The 22503-nt window shown below is 45.7% G+C and overlaps 1 protein-coding gene across 3 annotated transcripts in view; it reads right to left on the bottom strand.

The window, feature by feature from the left end:
- The window catches only part of MYOCD (myocardin), a 137487-nt gene that overhangs the window by 61829 nt on the left and 53155 nt on the right, over window positions 1-22503 (bottom strand). For all 3 annotated transcript variants that reach the window (XM_045293526.1, XM_045293525.1, XM_004709338.2), the window contains exons 2-4: window positions 21532-21597; window positions 8872-8927; window positions 6241-6316 (exon numbers count right to left, since the gene is read on the bottom strand). In XM_045293526.1, the coding sequence (XP_045149461.1) occupies window positions 6241-6316; window positions 8872-8927; window positions 21532-21597 (198 nt within the window). The remainder of the gene's footprint in view (window positions 1-6240; window positions 6317-8871; window positions 8928-21531; window positions 21598-22503) is intronic.

Below are 22503 nucleotides of genomic sequence, written 5' to 3' on the forward strand. Positions count from 1 at the left end.
CCACACACAGGGTCGCATGAGTCCGGACGGATGCCGGTGCTAACTGGTTGGTAGGTTGTTTGTTGCACTAAGGGTTTTAGACGGGACGACGCTGTCACACATATCTAGGCCAGCCGGAAGAGCAGATGGACAGCAGTAACAACATTCCTCTAAATGATAACTTAATTAGCGAAACAGGGGTTTTTGATGTTAAATTCATCCTATAGGCTCATCTGGGAGTGAGACAGGCCACTGACAAAGTCCTAAGTCCACCGCCATACGGAGCGAACACTAAATTCTGGCTCTGGGTTAGTCCCTGACTCCTTTCTGTGGAAGATCTTGGAGGAGAATCCAGCCAACCAGATATAACAACAAGCTATCGGTTCAGGTACTATAGTGGTGTAGAGTTTCATTCTTACACTTATGATTCTTGTTTTAAGGAAACAGCATTGACCTATCAACTGTGGTTAGCACAGATGGATCAACACACCTGCTGTTTCCTGACATGGACGGTCCACCGGCACCGACTGCACTCCCCCTGTTCCCGTGTAACCATGACCACCACCCGCACCCAGGTTTGCCATCATCTATCACAGCACATCCCCTCCCAGCACTCAACCCGTTGCCGATGAGTCAATTCTGACTCACGGGGACCTGAGTGTGCAGTGCCGAACTGATTCATAGAGTTTCACAGGCTGCGACCTTTCTAAAGCAGATCGCCAGACCTGTCTTCTCAGACACCTCAGGGTGTGTTTGAACCACCAACCCTTTGGCTAGTAGTTGAGCCCTTAACCATTTACACTATCCAGGAACTCCTTGGTCTCTCCGAGGTAAATAGCAAAGGAGACTAATCTACGGATAAACCTTCTAGCCATGATAGTCTGTCCTTATCAGTCCACTAATGCAGGCCTCATGTCTGGTGGCTCAAATAGAATTCTCTCCCTAGCTGAAGTCAGGGGTGTCTGTCTGGTTGCCAAAGGGCAAACATGTTAGAAAGGTGCATTTGCAAAGCACCTTACGCGAAATGAGGAGAAACGTACCCCAAACCAAAGAGTGGAGCTGCCTGAGGCTCAGTTTTCTCCAAACCACCAGCCTTCGGGCCATTGTGAAGGGTTCCCCGCTGCTCTGGGCCTGGGGGGCGGAATCCTTTGGTTCCCTTGTGTCCACCACCACAGGATCAAAACCAAACCGAGTTCACTGCCATCGAGTCGCTGCCCACCCATAGTGATCCCCTGTGATTATCTGAGATTGTACATGTTCAGGGGGAGTAGAAAGCCCTGTCTATCTCTCAAGGAGCGGCTCGTGGTTTCAAACTGCTGACCATTCGAATCGCAGCCCAACTTGCAACCACCAGGGCTTTTAGGAAAATATTCCCAGCTCCTTGGATCCCTCTTCATGATGCTTCTCTCTATGCACGTCTCTCTGTCTGCTTTTACTAGCCTGCTGAGAACGGACTCCACTCGGAGCCCATCCCAGTGAACCTGCTAGGCTTCTGACCCACTGGGCTCACCGGGTGCCCCTTTGGACCCTGGTGATCGTGGTGTTCTCATCCCAGAATGCTTCTCGCCTCCTCTCCATCATCTACACTCCACTCCTTTCCTCAGGAAGTCTTCCTAACCACTGCTGTTGATCACAATCCTTGTCCCCTTGCTTGCTTCTAGATTAAGTTAGAAGCCATTGACCCCCTGTCTCACTTTGCGGCTTCTGATATTAGGCAATGAACTGCAGGGCTGAGGTCATTTTGTATGTAGCAGCCTCCTGGTGCTTCAGGGGATTAATTCCCAGTTCCAATTGGGGACAGAAGGAGAGTCCAGTAGAATCACCCAGACACACGAACTGGGGTCTGCTGTGGACCCCAATCCGATATTCTAATTCAAGATCAGGTGACGGTAAAACAAAATAAGCATGTCTTAAACTCTTTTGATTAAACTATCCTTATGACTTATTGTCATAGTAAAGAAAATAGCAACAATGCAGAGCAAAGGAAATGAACGTTTTAGAATCAACTGTTTAACCGGACTTTTTGCTTTGAACTTATTTATACTATTGTGCTTCTCAGGCAAAAAGCCGTGACTTTTTACTTCTGTAGAGTTCCAGTCTCAGACACTCACAGGCCAGCCCTGCCTGCCCTCTCAGGACGACGCTGTGAGGTGGAATGAGCTCTAGGGCAGTGGCTTTGCCTTTTGCTTTATATGTACTGTTTTATATATACTCCTATAGCTCTTCCCAGAATTTGATGGTAAATAGTTGGGTTCTACATTTTCTTCCAAGAATTTCACTTAAAGGATAGTCTTACTTTTTGCTCTTTTCACTAAACATGGTACAGTTTTTTCTTATTGACTACGTTGAAAGCCTTATTTCAATGACTGTGAAGTGTTCAGTCAGATGGATAACCGATCATCTGTTCGGGCCATCCACTCTTGTTGCACAATTCACTTCTTTCTTTTTTTCCCTCCTATTTTCCCATCACACAATTCCCTGATAAACATCCTTGTATTTGAATCTTTGTATGTCTGATTATTTTCTTTGGATAAAATGCTAGAGATTGAATCACTGGGATCAAGGGTGGGCACATTTTTGAGGAGCTTGATACATGTTGCCAAATTGCCCTCTAGAAATGTTGACCCAACTTGCTCTCCCACCAGCAGTGTATGAGAATGCATGTTTTCCCATACTTTTACGGCACAATATTTTTATTTTTATCCACCAACCTGATCATCGCAAAGTCTACATCTCATTTGAAATAGCATTTCTTTGACACGTCATGCAGCCGTGATTTATGAAGATGTGGACACAGCAGCTGCCCCAGTCTCCTCCTAGACACCACTGCAAAGACCAAAACCATCACCACAAGCAAAGTCACTGCCGCTGAGTCGACACTGATTCACAGTAACCCTACAACTGCCCCTGTGGGTTTCTGTAACCCTTTAAGGGAGTTGAAAGCCCTGTCTTTCTCCCCAGGACTTACTGGTGGTTTGAACTGCTGACCTCGTGATTAGCAGCCCAATTTGTAACCATTGCAAAGAGACAAAATTTATATGTGTCACCTTCTGTCAGGAGTCATTCGACCCTGCCCTCCTGAGGCTATCTGACATTCTGGGCTGCCTCACCGAGGTCAATGCCGCCCATTCCACAGAGCTGCTCTTCCCGGCGTTCTGCCCGTCCTCAATTCCCACCCCTATCTATGTTCCTCAGCATGTGATATGGAGAATCTATGTCATGACATGGACTCGGTGATTTAATCTTCAGCATTTCATCCAAAGAAATTATGAGTGAAGAACATATCTTTGATAACACTCCATCGTTCCCAGGATTGGAAAGAGTTAGGTCCTGAGAATGCAGACGAAATCAGAAGTGATGCTGCCCAGGCACTTGGGCTTCATCGCACAGGTAGTTCAAGAGTTCTAGGCTGCTTACAGCGAATGTAGTCGGTATCTTGGAAGGAAACACACGTGTCCCCTCCATAGTACCCCGCGCTTCTGTCCATGCTGTTCCGTTTGCCCGTTCTCTACCTGACCTGGCTCCCAGAGGTCAGCTCTTGGCCATTCGCCGCCTCTCCCTAGTCTGATGCGCCTGCCCTTCTCTGACGCCCCTCCGGGCGACCACACCACCGCGCATTTCCTCTCTCTCCATGCTGCGCGCTGCTTGCTAAGTCTCCGTTTTGTCTTCTCTGCCATACTGCGAACACTCTTCGTGGGAAGGAACTTGTATACTATTCACCACTGTCTCCACTGGCACAGCAGCAAGCTCTCAGCAGACAACCCAGTGTTCGCTCCATAGGTCAATGCTTCGAAGGATAAATGGTGCCGTGAGGGTCTGCCCTTTCCGAGGGCGGGAACCAGTGGCCCCAAAGAACTCACGGAGCTGGAGTACAAGTGTCACCTCTTCCAATCAGACACCAGATTTTGGAGGCCAATTAGGTGGCTGTCCCCATTTCATCGTCCCCCACACTGCTGTGGCACCCTAACCGCCTGGCCCACCGCCATTGTTCGGACTGTCCTCTCTGGCACCCCAGGACTCACAGCCAGGGGCCTCCCCAGGGCTGGTCACCTCGCACAGGAACTCATGGCGCCACCACGTCCCCGCCCCACCTGAGCCCTCTTTCCATCCCTATGCTTATTATCAGTTCTGTCATAAACCAAGTGACAAATGCGATGGAAAATAGCTTAAGAGTAAGACTTCTTATATTACACAAATACTAACAAAATAGAAAATTATTAGTAACTAAGTGGAAGCTTATTTTAATTTTTCTCCTTTTCCCCCCTTTAATTACCACTTCATTCTCACAGAAAGTTGCTGGCAAAGGTATGCAAACACTAATTACCACAGTGCTGTAGTGGAAACAGCAGCAAATTAGACAAGAGCAGTGGCTACAAAACAGTCTGGACGGATGAAACCGCCTGATTTTAACTGTCATCCTAACTGGGTGATAAAAACAGCTTTGATGGGTGTGCAGTAAAAGGTTCAACAAGTAAATTAGCATAGGTGTTTAGCCCTGTCCAACAAAACAAATGAAACAAAACCAAAAATTAAATTCACTGCCATCGGGTCAATTCCGACTCGTCTTTCTCCCAAGGAGCAGCCGGTGTTTGCCCCCTGCGGACCTTCTGTTAGCAGCCCCCTGCGTCACCACGTGTAGATTCCGTCTGAGCTGCTTTATAGAAAGCGCTTTCGCTGTTACCAGTGTCTGCCGCAACACCGCACGGGCATTTCAGAGACAGTCCTTGTGGGATCACGCCCTGTGAGCCTGTCACTCAGGGAGGGCTGCACCCTCTACCCGCCCTGGTGGTGGCCCTGCTGCCACCACCAAAGTGGATCAAGCAATGACTTCATGGCTGCCGAAACCACCAGTGAGTCCCAATCATGTTCCAAAGTGAGTTCACATTTTTATATGTGCATCTATATTTACAGTTTTGCATTAATAATAAGCACTAATATGGGTGAGGTAGTTAGTTTGTTGTGCCATCCTGGCTGATAAACACATGTGGGATTAATTGAAGGGCAGAAAGATAAATGGTTCGGCAAGCCTTGCCTTTCTTGTCTCTTTGATCATCCGACCAGGGTGCGGCTGCCTTGCTTGTTCTGTGCCTCCATTTGCAAGCTATACTACCTGTGGGACACCTAACCCGTAGACTGTGTCACTGTAATTTGAGGTTCCTTCAAGAGCTGCTTCACCACACTATTGGAATTTACATCTCTTGAGCTGGGGACTGTCGGACCCTGTCATCTGGCTCACTGTTGGTGACCTGCCTCGCTGTTTGCTGCCTGTGCCCGGATAGCCTGAATTGCTCTACAGAGGACTTCTTGGTGGCCCTCAAGACTTGAAGGACTGCCAGTGTCTCACAACTATCTTACAGGAGTGAGTTACACTGAGCCATTTGTACTGCCTTATAATTTAATTAACTGTTTATTTCTTATGTTATATATCTATCTGTATAAAAATATATAAAATTTTTAACATACTGGTTTTGTTTCTCTAAAGTACCTAGACTAAAACAATGGGTCAGACATTTCCTACACACTGGATAGTTTATTAAACCATTTGTGATACCTCATTTACTCTTTCCTTAAGAGAGGTCTTAAGCTACATTTTATAGCTACTACTATTTCTATTTTACATGTAAGGACATGGAGGCTCACAGAATTTATATACATTTCCCAGGCCACATAATTAGGAAAGAAAGATGAGGCTTTGTACTCTTGTAAAGAGTTACAATCTCAGAAGCCACAGGAACAGCTCTACCCTATCCTATAGTGTTGCTATGAGTTGAGTTGATTCTTGGGGCGGGGGTGGGTGGGTGGGGGTGGCGTGTGTGTCTGTTAGGAGAAATCATTGTCCAGTGCAAATGAGGAACTGCTAATGGAAAGGTTGGAAGTTCAAGTCTACCCAGATGTGTTTTGGAAGAAGGTCCAGGATCATACAATGAGAATCCCATGGAGCACAGCGTCACTCAGACACAAGGAGGGTTGCCAGGAATCAGAATGCACTCCATGGCGACCTATCTTCTTCCTGGTTTTATTTTCTTTTGTTTTATCGGTAGGAAGTGGCAGAACTGAGATCCGAACCTGTCTGGACAAGTATCTGACCCCCCAGTTGGATTGTCTACCTGGTGTTGAATTATTTGATACTCGTTCAAAAGTCACTGCTTTGGCACGGGCTTGGAGACTTTTTCAAGAGGGTTTAGCAACTAGTGGCAAAGCCCTCTAAGCGGAATAGCTCATCATTCATGGGTACCTACTGATGACTCAGGGCAGCCTTACCTTGGAGTATGTGCATATTAACCAAGTCAGCACGTTCGGATTTATTTCTGACCTTGTGCTTCAGATGGCCCTCAGTCTGTGGAACATAAACACGAAGTCAATTCTGACAGCAACGTCAGAGAACAAGGCGTGCAGTGCAATCACTAAGGTTTAACTTAAAAACCAAAACAAAAAACAAACCCGAGTTCTCTCAAAGGAGATAAGTCCTCTTTATGACAACGGGGAAATGCAAATATCCCCACCCCCCTTTTTCAAATCATTCTTGAATTGGACAACATTATTTCCCATTTTCCAGCTGCTAATGGTATTGAGAATTTTATATGAGTCTTGGAAATACCATGGAGGGTTATCTTACTTTTTAATAAAGGAAGACTTACAGTAATTTCAAGATGTCGAGATAAGACTAAGAGGCAAAACGCTTTTGGCTATGCCAGGTTATGAACTTGAATGTCTCAAGTGACTAAGGAAGGAATATCTGAATAAAATTATGATGATATCAAACTGCTTGGACTAGAACGAATCTTAGTTCATTGCCTTGCAAATCTACCCCCAAGTCGTGAGGGTTTCCAGAGATGAAGCATCACTTAAATCTTTCTTGTATAACAGGACGATGCATGCCTTCTCCTTTATTCCCCCGACCATTCTCTTAGAACGTGCTCGACCATACGGCATGCAGATTCAGACCCACAATGCATTGGAAGGACACTTGGAGATAGGTTACTTGTAGAGTCTCACTGTCGTCCTCTTAGTCATGGAGCAGTGGGGTAGGCAATGAGGTAGACAACAGCAAGGCTAACACCAGAGCTGAGGCCACTGATTTCAGTTATTGTTGTTCGTTGACATGGGTGGAATGCCAGTGGTTGCGATCCGTTGGGTTTTCATTGGCTGGTTTTCAGAAGTGGATCACCAGGTCTTTCTTCCTAGTCTCTCTTTGTCTGGAAGCCTCACTGAAACCTACTAAAAACAGCACTCCTCCACCAACAAGAGAGATGGTGGCTCCACATAAAGTACACTGCCTGAGAGTCATGCCCAGGTCTGCGGTATAGATGGTGAAAGTTCTACCACTGCCCTCCTCCTGATTTCTAGCAATGGGAGACCTGATTATGAGTTGAGATTCTAGCCTCAAGATCAACCGTTTGAAACCAGCAGCTGCTCCTTGGGAGAAATACAGGGCTTTCTACTCTCATAAAGAGTTACAGTCTCAGAAACTCACAGGGGCAGTTCTACCCTCTCCTGTCGGGTCGCTATGAGTCGCGTTGACTCAATGGCAATGGGCTTCTAATAGTTGGTCCCTTATTTGACAAGTGGCGATCACAGCAGTACAGAGGAGACAAAGTTTGCTGTTTGTGTTCTTCGATTCATTCCTCCTCCCAAGCATTTGGAGAACCGTGAAGACCGGCTTCCCATGTCCACTACAGACTAGTTGTGAGGCTCCAACCCTCAGACAGGGACATCCGAGTAGAAAGATGCCCCCTTTGCCTCTCCTTCTCTTCCAATACAATGCCAATAGTACTAAAATTGTACTTGTATTATTGAGAAAAATCATACTTCAACTATTTGTTAGGAAGAGGCAGAAAACAGGCCAATTTTTTTTCACCTCAAATGGTCAAAGGAAAGAAACAAGGAAAAGATGAAAGAAAACCAAGCCAAGCAACCAAACAATAAAGAGACAGAAAGGGAATCATGACAACCCCTTCTGCCTTTCAGTAAGTACAACGAGCTCTGTGTCCGTAGACTCCGCCTTCCCACTGAATGGGATTTTTAAAAATCTGACCGTTGATAAGAAAGGGTTGGTCAGCAAAGTAAGCCAAGTATCAAAAACTGAATACTTCCCTTTTCTTGCCTTTTAGACCCTATTGCCATGAGTTCCCCAACTCCCAATAGGAAAGATTGAGGCCTGTTTTAAGTTAAAAAAAAACAAACCCCGAAACACTGACAAGTTGGAAGGACACGGAGAGATGTTTCACTTGCGGCGTCTCAGCATGAACTCCGTCACGCACTAAGATGTAGATGATGCTGCAGACTATAGCATCAGACCTTTGGCCACTGATCTCTGTTGTTGTTGTTAGCTTACATTGTGTACACTGCCGATGGTTTAGCAATAGCACTAATATTAAAAGCCAATAGTGGTGGTGTTGTTGTTATTGGTGGCTATAGACCTGGTCCCCAACGCAGGTGACCCCATTCATGGCACAATGCCGTGCCGATCAATAGTGGACCATCTCCATGACTGGTTACAGATTGGACCTCTGGGATTCATGGGCTTTTCACTGGTTGATTTTCGGAAATAGACTACCAGGACGTTCTCCTAGTCCGTCTCAGTCTAGAAGCTCTGCTGAAACTTGTTCAGCAGCACAGCAGCGTGCCAGCCTGCACTGACAGACGGGTGGTGGCCACGCATGGAGAGTGAGGATTGAATCACGAAACCACCACTGCTTTCCCAAAGCAAATACAATCCATCTCGTTTCAACAGCTTTCAGGAAATAGCAACGAGACTCCATGTGCTTTGGGGGCAAGGGACTGGTATTTTGGTTGAGTTCATTGTAGGGATTCCTCATGCTTGAGCCAAAGTTTAACAGTCAGAGATTTGCACTCTCTGGTTGCGCAGAAATGGAAGTTTGCAAAACTTACCTTGTCGCTCTCCAAATGCTTTCTTTGCTCATGGAATTCAGTTGGACTTTTCAGTGCTGAAACAGGAAAACAAAAGGTAAGCAGAGTGAGGTTTGGGGCATTGATCAGAAGCATCACAATATTGGCTGGTGTGCTTGCTGAGCTAGGCAGAGTATGGAAGTGATCGTCTATATTAGGACAACAAGCAGCTAAAGAGGAAAGGTGTAGGGGACACCAGCTCCTCTAAATCCTGGGGATACAGAGGAAGGTGGGATGTAGGCCCCAAAGAGGATGAGCAACAGAGGCAGAAATGCGACAGGAAGAGAAGGTGGAGGCAGGGCATTCCGAGTTCCTGTGGAAATACAGGAGTCTACAGGAAACTGGAGCTGGAAGTCATGTATGTGCCTGTGTGTTGGAAAGAGTAGACCGGAGCGCTGACACACACTTTGACTTTGCTAAAGCCTAGTGGGTGGCTGGCGTCAGTGTGAAGCTTCTAATTTGGGAAGGACTTTGTTTTTTCTACGAGGGACAATGGCTTATCCAAAACCATTGGATAATGACTGGGTTGTCAGGCGCACACAACCAGGGAGGTTGAGGGACAAACATGGAATTAAACTTTGAGGGCTAGGATGAATCTTGGCGACCGTGGGGTCCAATTCCTTATTCTGGATTGAATGGGAAAACTGAGGGCCACAGATATTGCTTGGCTTAACTGGAATCGCACAACCAGGGCTAGGAGTGGAGGTCTTCTGACATTCTTGCCTCTTTCAAGGTATGATATTAAGAAACAAATCTAACAATTGGGAGATACAGGCACTGGACCATGGCAGCACACAAGAGTTTTAAAGAATCTGGACCATTGCTGCAGTGCAAGACGGTGTCTCAAGATGGTCTGGAAGCACCTCTCAAAGTCTTCTGACTCCACAAAGTAGTAGCACCTCATTTTATGGCATTCTACAATCGTGTTGGCTTCCTTGGTCCACTGGCACAATCTTAATCAAGAGCTGCCAACAACCAGCTTTCAGAAGAACTTTCTGGATGTCAAGTAGACCCACTTGTAGTCCTGGTAGCTGAGAGACCCGGAGTCTGCTAAGGAAGCTACTAAGAGGAGGCTCCCCATAAAAGCCCCTGTCTCTTCTCAACATGAACAAGGCTGACCAAAGGAACATGGAGAGTAATGTATCTGCATGGTTTGGCCCAACTATAGAGTGGTGTGATACAGCCTTTACTTCTCATAGGACACACACACAAAAAGAATATGGTGCTTGAATGTCACATTTCCCTGGGATCTAACACTATACTTCTCTGATTTGCACTCTTAAAATGACCTCCTCAACACAATCTGTTGCCTGAGACCGACCTTTCTCCATTTATCCTCATTCCATGCTGCCCAGCAATCATCTGGAGAGATGTGCCGTTTGACTGCATTGAATTATCCATATATCTTTGGTTTCATGATGGTCATTATCTTCAGTAAGAAGCAACCCTTTCCTGCTTTCGATCGCAATGGCAGCTTTACATTTGGGCCTTCTGAAAACTCACCCAGCCCCAACTCACCAGGCAACCAGGTCATACAACTTCTGCTTTAAGGCCACTGAGCACTTACGTATCTGTCTACACTTGATGTGAACAGATTCTAACGTGTCTGGGAGCCTTTTGGTCATGTAACTGTGCATTCTAGATTGATGTGGATAATGGCTTACATGATGCAGCAAAAGAATGGATCTTACTGTTGCCTTACTAAGTGGCCAAAAAGAAAAGTACACTCTTTTCCTCATAAAATCCTTCCTGGGGGGAATGGTAAGGATCTTTCCTGAGCTATCCTTCACATTCCAAACTCAACTGGTCCTAATCGGGCTTGGGATTTGGGGGTACGGGGAATTATCTGGTCTCCTGTTCCCAAGGTTTTTCAAATTTTATCAGCAGAGTCTGCTAATTGGTCTCAGAAACACTGCCCTGTTGGTAGCTGAGTCTTGAAAAGCTGTGTAATTCATCACTTCGCAGTCGAAATGACTCCTGGGCAAAGATCCACACAGGGCACAAGTGGGAAGACCTTCTCTACTCTCTTGCCACAGGCTGCGGGAAGCTACGTTGGTTTAGGAAGGACTTGGGAAGAAAGCCAACGAGGTGCACGACTGAGTTTTACACACGTTATTCTCCTTGGGGTTTAAGAGGTGTTCCATGGGCCGCCAGTTTCACGTCAGGCTATTGGAAACTCCCCTACCATGGTCCTGGAATAGATGTTTGCCTGTTTCTGGGACTCCAGAGAATGTGGTTTTAATGACCTCCCCCAAAGAGCCAGTAAGAACTATGATGTTTGCCTCCCCCACACCGGCCCCATCCCAGCCCCCATCACTAGTTGATTTTTGGGAAAATAAATACCGAACCTCTTTTGCTGCCATCCCTGGGAGTATCAAATGGCAAACTTTGGTATTTAAGGGACCCTGACATTTAAGATGAACAAGAAATTCTAAATTAAAAAAATAATAAATCAGTGTGATTTCAAATTAAAAGATGGTAATAAATTTAGTCATCCACACATCTACCCCATTCCCCCCAGAGGAAGATTAATCTCTTCTCACAAGGGAATTCATGCTCTCGCCTCAGAGTTTAGTTACGGCTGTCCCTATTTCTGTCCCCACAGCTCTCCCTAATTTGGGTCAGCTGTGTGTATAAACATTTGCTTACTTGGAGCTCAGAAAAAGATGCCCAGATAGGAACAGGCCTCCTGCAGGGCCCTGTTCTCCACTCAGTCTCCACCCCACCCCCATCCGTTGTTGACGCTCATGGTCCATGGAGTCAGCTGTGACCCCAGGACGCTCTTTGGACAATAGAACAAAAAGCCGCTCGTCCTGGGCCGTCCACATACTGGAAGACATAGGATCCCAGAAAAGGGAGAAAATGACCCCTTTGGGGAGGCCTCTGAGAAGCCAGTTAGGGAGAAGGGCTGGCTCTTGAGGACAGAATAGTGTGTGCCTGGTAGTCGGGTCGGTCTGGCGTCCTCTCCCAGGGACTGCTCCCTTCTAGTAGAATACGGCTAGAGAGCGCAGAGAGCTCCATTGGGGGGAAAAGGGTGGGGCCCGAGGGGCAACATGAAAGAGCCGGAGTCCAAGGCCAGCATCTGGGGCAGATATTCACAGTTGTCCCTGGATCAACCTCTCTAATGTCCCCTGGACACGTTGTTGGAAATGCGAATGACTGAGAGACCTAGACAGTCAGAGCCCAGCAATGTGTGCTTTAACAACCCCCCACAGGGAATTCTGTAGCAGATTCAAGTTTGAGGGCCACAGGGCTGGAGTTAACCAGGCCAAATGGGTCCTGACCTAGGGTCCTTGGGGGAATCTAGGCATTCAACAATGTAGGAATCAATTTCCAGCCCTCGGCGTCAGTACTTCACAAAGCTGAACAAAAACTTCCGTGTACTCGTCCAGGGAAAGGCTGCTTAGATTAATTGGACGCCACTTTCCATAGCTGCCCCTCAGAACCAGCAACTTGATTGACCAGAGGTGGTGGTGCTCACATGTGTTGTCTGATCTGTTCACATGCCGTTAATTTAACATAATAAAAATAGAAAATATATGAAGTAATAACTATCTAAAGTATGTGGCTTGGAGGGGGCGTGTGGAGGTGGATGGAGAAGACAAAACTTTTTGAAGCCTAAGACCCCTGACAGGCTGTGATTTAAAATGTCCCTGGTGGCGTTGTGGTTTCACGTTGGGCTGCTGAGTGCAAGGTCAGCAGTTGGAAATCACCAGCCACTGCTCAGGAGAAAGATGAGGCTTTCTACTCCCATAAAATTACAGTCTCGGAAACTCACAGGGGCAGTTCGACAAGGTCATTATGAGTCAGAACTGACCCAATAGCAGCAAGTTTGAGGAGACGAAACATTAAGGGACAATCACGTTAAGCTCTGTCCTGGGTTTCTGCTATGTAACCTTGAATATGTCTGGTAGACTTACCCATAATCTGGGTTTAGTAATGTTTGCTATCTCTTTGTCTCACTTTTAAAGACAAATTGGACCATAAGTGATTTTCTCTCACGCAAATATGTATGTATGTGTGTGTGTGTGTGTGTGTGTGTGTGTGAAATAGCACTTTGAAAAGTATGCCCCAAATAATAAATAGCTTTTTCAGTCCCAAGTTATAATTTTCGAGGTGTTAAAACATTGCCTTTTCCCAAGGTAACCAGTTCCCCTGGAATCAACCCTTGGCTCACGGGTGACCCCCACGTGTGTTCAGAGTGTGTTTCGTGGGGTTTCATTGGCGGATTGTTGAGAACTAGATCTCCAGACTTCAAAAAAGCTGCCTTTGGGTGGACTTGGACCTCAATAGTTTTGGTTAGCAGTCAAGTGTACTGACTGTTTGCACTGCCCAAGGGCTCCTTTTATTGAGTAAGCGCATGTCAATCAAAGCTAGCTTGCCCACTTGGAGAATTTGGTGCAAAATACATGATTATTTTTGAACTTTCTTGAACGGAGGGTACAAAGACAAAATCAAAGCATGCCTACTATTATTGCTTCAATTTTTAACTGAAAATGGAAAGAAAGGTGGAATGGGGGGAGAAGTCAGGGTTGTTCCAAATGGGATTGGCATGACCATCTGGGGACCCGTTTTCCTCTCTTTGAATCTCAGATGTTAGCAAGAAGGGAAGAGGCAGACAGATTAATCCCCTTGTGCTGTGTTCTGCTCAAACAGCCAACAGGGTGTGTAGGGTGCTGTAGGGAAAAGCCAAGTCAAACGAATGCGTTGAGAAAAGGCAGAAAGACTTCGCCCAGGCAACTCCTCAAAACTAGGGTGCAGCTGCATGTTGTGTGGGTGCAGGACCTGCCCCAGCCATCCTTCTTGCTACTCAGGAGAACAATCACAGACTCGGGCATTTACCAAGGCTTGGCAGTAAGTATGTGGCTGTGGTGGCTTGGCTTAGTCTGCAAAACAAATAAAGGCAGCACCATTCATAGACAGCTCATTGTACCTTTCAATTCATTGACATCGATTAGATTAGTGGACCAAGGTGACCAGACTGTTCATTCTGGCCTGCAGCAGCTTTCTTGAGATGCCCTGGACAGGTGACAATTTCTCTGGGCCCCAGGTCTTCCTAAATCCATTTCAGGTCTACTTTCTTATCTTTTCTATCCCAAAAGAATAAGTTAAATGGTCCCTCATTTCCCCCCTGGGGTTCAACACCACTGGCAGAGGGAGAAGGGGGAAGAAAGTAATTTCTTTCCTTTTCTTCCCACTGAACCTCACTCTTTCTTACTGAAGGTGTTCAGTATTGCCAAGGGGATAATTAAGTGGGGTGGGGTAGGGGAATTTGAAGCCCTTTCTGGAGTGGAAGCAACTTGAAGTCGAATTCCTGTCCAGCTTCTCCATGCATATCCCACAGGGCCTTCCTCACAGTAGGAAGTTCATTCTTATGGAATTGCTCCAGGGCCCTCTTGCTGGATCTAATCCACAGAGCTGATCACATGAAGGCGTTTGAACTGGTTGGAATAAAATGGTGTCACTTACTAGCCCACCTTGAGGAGTAATAGCCAATGGGGAATAACGCTGAGCAACCATGAACAGACTCCCCAGCCCTGCTTTATTTCCAAGGGACATGGCTGGCTCCATCCTGAGGCCAGAGGAGCCCTGGTGATGTAGTTAGAGGTACGTGTTGGGCTTCTCACTGCAAAGTCAACAGTTTGAAACACCAGCCGCTCGAAGGGAGCAAGATGAGGACGCTTTCTACTCCCACAGGGGCAGTTCTACCCTGTCCTGTAGGACCACTGTAAGGCACAATCAACTAGAGGGCAGTGAGTTGGTTGTGTGATCCGGGCCATGTGGAAGTCAAAAACGTTGGTTTCTTCTTGCAGCCTTGAGCTTAGGAGAGAGTCTACAAGAGCACAGGACAGGGCCGCGCCTGCTCTTTCTCCATCTCCCTGGTCTTCACATGCTAGGTAGCTCGACGTCCTCACTTTGAAATTCAGAAGGGGCACGTTGGAGATAAACTTATGGGTTTATATTTACGTATAAGTAGAAACCACAACTTCTCAAGCAAGCTTCAGTTTCACTGAGACTCCAGAACTATCTTGAAATGGAGATTCAACGACTGATATTGTCACAGAGAAAGGAAACTTGAGATCTGTTTTGAACCCTTGACCTTGGCGAAGAACACTCTCTCCACTGTTTATAGTTGTGTGGGGAGCTTTGTGCTGGCCCTCAGAGCCTTGCCTTTTAGATGACAAGTCAAGGGATGATGTCCTTAGATATACACCAGTACCTGAAGAGGAAACTCTTAAACCCATAATGTACACAGTAGTAACACAATAAATGCTTAGAGAAGTGACCAAGGGACTTCTGCAAGAGACCACGTGGCTACTAAGTATGGACTGTTTTACTATTCAGTAGCAACCTCAAAGCCTTCAGGACGTATTCCTAGGAAGAGGGAAAGAAGACAAGCCAATCCATTTGGATTAGCTTAACTCTAATTCTAATTTACAGCAACCCTATAGGACAAAGTAGAGCTGCCCTTGTGGATTTCTGAGGTTGTACATCTTTCTGAGAGCAGATTCTCTCAGATTTCTCCCACAGAGCAACTGGTCAACTGAAAATCACTCGATTGCATGCATTGGAATTAGGTGGAGGAGTAATGTTATCAAGTCATCAATTTGTTGTGGAATTGAAACATGATCCATCATATGCTCAAACCAACGGAATTATTAATCCAATGCTGCTATGGTAAGCAGAGGCTGTGATGTAGAACCCGGAGACATTACCTTAAAATTATTAGTCCATCCTTGACATTTTCATATTAAAATAAAATTCCAACAGCCTCCTGATTTGGGTTGGTGGACATGAAAAGATTGATGATAAAAATGAAGGATTTTAAAAGGGATAGCAATTATTTTTGAACATTTAGAACAGAAACCCCAAAAGACATTATTTTTTTATGATTTATCTGATGCATATGTGGGCAATGTAAGCTTTCTCTAACAGGCTCTGGTCAGGAGCCCTGGACAATTAACTGCAAAGCCAGCAGTTTGAAACCACTAGCTACTCCACTGGGGAAGGATGGGGCTTCTCCCCTGGTACAGAGTTAGTCTCTGAAACTCTCAGGGTTCACTTCTACTGTGAGGTAGAAGCAGCTCAAAGGCAGTGAGTTTGGTTTGGTTGGGTAAGCATTGGGCTGTTAACCACAAGGTCTGTGGTTCAAACCCACCAGCTGCTCCTTGGGGCAAAGGTGAGGTTATTTGTTCCTGTAAAAAGTTTACAGTTTTGTAAACCTCACATTGGGTTGCTATGAGTTGGAATCAACTTACCAGAAGGGAGTTTTTGTTTTTTTGTTTGTTTAGGGTCTCAGTTTAAACAAAAAGGGGGATGTGCATCTTTTGCAATGGATAGCTGCAATGACAACTTAACAGAATATTAACCTCACATAATTCAGAATGGCAGGTGAGCCTCTTGACCAACACAAAATGGTACCACTGCATGAGAATAACAAAGAACAAGTAACAATTCACTTGGGCATCAACTTTGAATTTAGGTTTTATGACACCTTTTCAAATTTGAGGGAAGATAATTATTTGTGCTATCGTGTACGAAGTAAGCTATTGGTAGTGCTTTTATTTTGCATGCATTTAAAGTCTAGTTTTCACAACATGGCATGCTATAAGACCTGGCTTTAGGGTACTTGAAAGGTTTTAGACTTCCTCAAGCTCAGTTTCAGGAACGTGAGCATGGATGACATCAGAGGTTGGGCAATGTGAGGGCCTTTTAAACTCTTCTCTGAAGAACAGCAGCATTCCATTGGAGACCCTCACGAGGCATCTGTGAGCAAGGAGGGGAGGCTGATCAAGCAAAATGGAGACTTCCCACCCTGTTTCAACCAGAGCAAACTGTTGGGTGACTTCTCACATAGATATGTGTTCTTTGGACAGCTACAAAGGTGGGCAGCCACTGGTCTCTAATAACACCTAACCTGTCTTCCTTCCTCTCCCCTCCTTCTCCGTTCCCCCTCTTCTTAAAAATCTTCAAATACAAGACTGTTTTGTAAAGCACTCTTGGGCACCATGGAACATAGTACGTCTCCTCTTGAATTACAGGTGCTTTTTAAAAATCCTGAGTCTGTCCCAAAGACACCTTTTGTCCATTGTTGTTCCGACCGTGCCTGACACAATGGCCCGCACCTAATGTGCTTTGAGGAGCTGTGGTGTCATAGTGGGCTATTTGATGGGCTGCTAGCCTGGAGGTTAGCAGTTCAAATCCACCAGCTGCTCCTTGGGAGAAAGATGAGGCTTTCTCCTCTGGTAAACAGTTAGTCTCAGGAGCCCATATGGCAGTTCTGCCTTGTGCTGTTAGGTCTCTATGAATCAGAACTGACTCAATGGCAGAAATTTGCTTTTGGAGTTTGCAGTCAGGTTGACATGAACTCTTTCTGAATTATATGACGTTAAAAAGACCCTGAAACTAGTGCTTCCTCTTTCCTTCTGGAGACCCTTGGGTGCTTGAGTATCTGCAAGCCGCTAGGCAATGTGTTCAGATCGCGTGCTTGGTCTGATTGGGCCGAGGAGGTTAACTATTGCTGTGCCCAATCAGTTATCACATGGAGAGATAGATCCCTCCTCTTGTGGCCTCCCCGAGAAGAACAAAACAGGAGAGGTGCATCCTGGCAAAGATCGGGAGTGTGCATCTGCCGTGACTCCTGGCAACTTTCCACAGCGGAATGGAGATCCTCAGACAACCTGATTTGGAGGAGCTGGCTGAAGACTAGAGGAACCACTAACTCTTAAACTTCGTCACTTTGCTGCCTTACAAAAATAGTATTCTTATTCGTCGTAGGCCTATTTGCCAGAATTTATCTTCATAAAATGAACTATGGATGCATAATTACCTTTAAGCACTATTTCTTTAATAAATACACCATTTAATTCTTAAAACCTCAGACAACAAAATATACCTACATTGGCTCCTACTATACCAATGGACATTTGCTTTTCTAAAACTTACACAAGAGCGGTTCTTTTTCAATGGACCACAGCTTCCTTCCTGTTCTTAGTTGGTACTTGTGATTGATTTTTAGAGATTTAATCCCATAGACCTCAACCAAAGCTTATTCTCACCCACGGGCCCCTAAGACTCAAACTCACAGAATTTGACCCTGCCGGTCAACCCTGCACATCTCAGCTCTGACTAAAGTAACTGAGTCTGTCCACTTCCTGTGTGCTCTCTGCCGTGGAGCAGGCACCCAGCTCTCGCGTGCACACCGGGCTGCTCATGTGTGGCCTCAAGGCCAGACGTCCAGCACTGAACCTCCACGGCTCCACATCGACTCCCTTTGCTTTTCCAGAATTCAGAGGAAAAGGCACCAGTGAGCTAACAGATTGTGTTGTTTCTCAAACCGAGGACCCCATCATGTATTTATTTGTGGCCATGCGGAGAGGACGCCCATAGACCCACATTTGCTTGCAAACCACCTTTGCGATAATTCTCCCAGCTAACAGGTGCCCGCCTTAGGCTCCACACATCAGCTATGTACTCAAGGCCGTGCCTTTCCAAGGCAGATCGCCACGTCCAGCTTCTGAGTGCCACTGGGTGGGTTCAACTGCCAACCTCTCAGCTAGGCCCAGGGTGCTTAACCATGGGTGTCACCCAGGGACCTGAATGGTATGTACGTGGTCTACAGACCTTTGGTTCTTCCTCTGTCTCTAGCACCTCCCCAGGAGGACTGAATGAAACAAATAAACAAACAAGGCCACAAGTAAACGTGCTCTTGCGGTTTCTCTTCATAATTGTAAATATTGCTCAAGCAGCCTTTAAGTTGGAGGGTGACCTGTTTAGTGCGTGTTTAGCAGACCTCTGAAGAGGCTGTTCAACAACAAGGTCACCTGCTGTCCGTTTTTTGTAGGTTTAGCCATTAACAAAGAGAAATTTTTAAGTTGAATAAGAAAAGAAAACCTTTTATACTTTTTTTTTTTTTTTTTGGACAGAGAAGGCCTGAAAAAACTTTCCGCTCTGGTCTGGCTCTGAAGCACAGACTATACTGGACTTTTTAGACCATGGAGCATAGGAATCCACTGTCACTAAAGTACAAGATAAATGATCAAAGGCGATCTACTAGACGCTGAAGCAGTAGCCATGGTAGTGTTACACAGGATCTGGACCGCTGCCACTGCTATGCATGCCTTTATTTAAAACTTTGGGGGTGGGGAGGGGGAAGGAAGTTAGAAAACATAACATAAAGGGGTTTAACCTGTGGCTTCATTTACCCTGATGACGATTGCTGTTTTTGGTATAGGTAAGCAAGAATTAGCTCTACTGCTTATTGTGTAGAAATTTCAAATATACCTTACAAAAGATGTAATGATACTTCTTCCATGACCTAGCTAGATCACACCACCTTTGTTAGAATCACATTGATGCTCAGTCTTCCACAAAGTAAACAACTGGCACTATGTAATCCACAGTGGATGAAAGTACCCATAGAAGGCCTGCTAACTACAAGGTTGGTGGTTCAAACCCACTAGCCAACCCTTGGGAGAAATATGAGGCTGTCTGCTCCTGTAAACCTGGACAGAGCCTAGGAAATGCTATATAGGATTGCTGTAAATCAGAGTAGACTTGATGGCAGGTTTTGGGTTTTTTGGGGGGAGGGGTGTTGAGTTAAAGTACCCCAAATGGAACTAATACCCATGAGGTGAGCATACATTTTTGTGACTGGTGTTTTAGAATAGAGTGGTGATAATATCCAATTTAAAAAGTAGGACAAGGATTAGTGTTTACCTTACAAAACAAACTTGTTATATTGAAATTTTAGGTACAATCTACATCAAGAAGGCAAACCTAAATTACAGTGAAATTGGGCCTCATACTCATCGTGCCCCATAGGACAGAGTAGAACTCCTAACTAGGGTTTTCACGGCTATAAATCACAAGAAAGCCGATTGCCACATCGTTCCTCTGTGAAGCGGCTGGTAGGTTTGAAATTTCCGCCTCGTAGCTATATCTTTCTCCCAAGGAATGGCTGGTGGGTTCAACCAACACGCTTTTTTTGGTGAGTGGCCACACCTTATCCACTGCACCACCAGGTCGCCTTCTGAAAAGACATTATAAAGAGCAAGCTAAGGGCAGGGCAAGGAGGTAGACTGCACAAGCAGGCCCCAAATTCCATGAAGAAAGTTCATGGCAGCGTTAAGAAAAAGAAAGCAGAGCACCGTTTGTCAGTAAGGAGGACGCAGGAGGAGGGGCAGGTAATGCTTGAAATATAAGGCACCAAATCGGAAGAGGCGTTAAACCAGAGAAGCTCGCCGTAAAAGGCTGCTGTGCAATACAGAAGGCGTCTTGGAGACCCATAATTAAGCACTCACTACTAACGAAGAAGGGGGTGGCTGTGACCTACCTAACGGCTCTGTGGGAGAAATAGTGCTCCTAAAAAGATTGCAGCCCAGAAAACACCACAGTTCTGCTCTGCCTGAGTTGCTGTGAGTGAACATTGACTTGTCGGCATCTAACAACTGATGAGGAAACCAGAAATGCCACAAACTCAGACAACCAATGTCAAGAACTATTTGTATGTCATATGCATTATATCAGTGGTTCTCAACGTGTGGGTCACGACCCCTTTGGGGGTCAAACCACCCTTTCACAGGGATTGCCTGATTCCTAACAGTACCAAAATCACAGTTATGAAGTAGCATCGAAAATAATTTTATGGTTGGGGGGTCACCACCACATGAGGAACTGTATTAAACATTAGGAAGATTGAGAACCACTGCATTATATACTACATCTACAGAAAAGCTGCATTTTTCAATATGAGATCAAGAGGCATTTCATTGAAAATGTGCCAGGCTTTGGCACTGACTGCTGGACCTGGCAGCATGGCTTCATGGATTTTCTTCTGGTGGAATCATATATCTCGAAATGGCAGGAACCACAGCTGTAAACCTCAACCTATGGTATACATCAAGCCACTGAACTTTATTCTGTGGTGTCATGGCTTTTCTCTGCTTCTTGGGAGCACAACCAGCATCATTTGTGCCACTTCACGTGGGTCCCACAGTGTTGTTCAACGTTGACAGCATTGCAGTTAGCATGAGAGCTGAGAGATCATGTTCTTCTGCGATTCACCATTGATTAACAAGACAACTCCTTATAGATGATTAGTGGCACATGGCACCAGAGTGAACTCAAGCAGTCCAAACCTGTGTTGTTCAAGGGTCAAGGGTACATGCACGTCTTAGTAACCTGATCCTACAAATCAACAGGTCCCTCTATAGGGTGGCTACAGTGTCACTATGAGTTGGCATTGACCTAAGGACAGTGGGGTTTTGGCAGCTGGGGCAAAGCCACCAAGGTCTAAGGTAACTGCTGACAGAGATTCCATGACGATATTGGCGATTGGGTGCATTAGCTTAGACTAAGTGATTCTGAGGTGCTTTAAAAAAATGTCCAGCCACATGCTGCTGAGTTAATTCTGACACACGGAGAGCCCAGGTGAGTCCAAGTAGAGCTGTCTTCCGCGGGGTTTTCAACGGCTGATTTTTCTGAAGTAGATCACCAAGACTTTCTTCCAAGCTGCCACAGGGTCTATGTGAGCCTCGCATAACTATTTTCACCACCCCCCGGGTCCCTGCAGGGTGTCTACCAGCTCTGATGTACATGATCCTACAGTAATATACCGGAACATCAGCGCACGGTACTCACGTGGTATTATGCCTTGGTTAGCCAGTTGCTCCTGGGCCCTTCTCTGTTGAAGTCGTAACTGTAAAACTTAGAAAAGGAGGTATTAGTTTGTGCATTGTGCCTAGTTAGGCTTGAATTTGTTATGATTTCACTCACTAATATTTTCATGCCACTTTCATACTTTTCGTTTCATTCCTAGAGAAATTCTGCAGGTTATTGTTCAGTATGTTTGTAACTATGCTTTAGACCTGGTGAAAGGAGGGTCAGCTAAGTGAGGGGGTTAAGGGTTTGGCAGCACATTGGAACAACTGTCTCCTCTTCGAAGGGCATGCTATTTTGACAGCACCATGCCCTCTCTCTGCCCACTACACCATTGGGACAGAAACCCCCTCAACTCTGCTGGGGATAGTAGTGAGAAGCAGGTGTTCTCTAGTCATTGTGACCGGCGACGACCCGGTGTCTGTCAGCGTAGAACTGTTCTGTTGGGTTTTCCAGGCTGTGGCCCTTGGAAGCAGATTGTCCAACCTTTCCTCTTGAAGCACCTCTGAGTGGGTGCCTTTGGGGGCATGCACAGGCAACCCTCTGTGACACCCAGGGCCTCAGAACAGGACGAAGAGTGAAAGAAGTCTGACCTGGTTTCCACCTCCCGCCTCCATCCTCTCAACAGGAATGAGATTCTGGGAAAGTTGCGTAACCTTTCAAACCCTCAGCATTCTCATTTGTAAATGTGAACAAGGTCTACCCTGCAGGGCTGTTATAAAGCCTGATCAAACAATACATGAGAGTTACTTTACAGAATGTCTGGCAGATAATAGGTCAACCATAAATGGTAGTAATTTGAAAGAAACTGGGATCCATTTGGGAATTCAAAGCCAGGGCGATTTGATTTGTAGTTTGCTTAGAAAATGACAACATTGTAAAATGTCCAAACGATACTCTATATTACAAAAATTTATATTACTATTCATAGAACAAATTTGTGTGTGTGTGTGT

Source organism: Echinops telfairi, unplaced genomic scaffold (genome assembly GCF_000313985.2).
Source record: "Echinops telfairi isolate 266 unplaced genomic scaffold, ASM31398v2 ScPeMD7_2010;HRSCAF=2546, whole genome shotgun sequence".
Taxonomy (NCBI): Eukaryota; Metazoa; Chordata; class Mammalia; order Afrosoricida; family Tenrecidae; genus Echinops; species Echinops telfairi.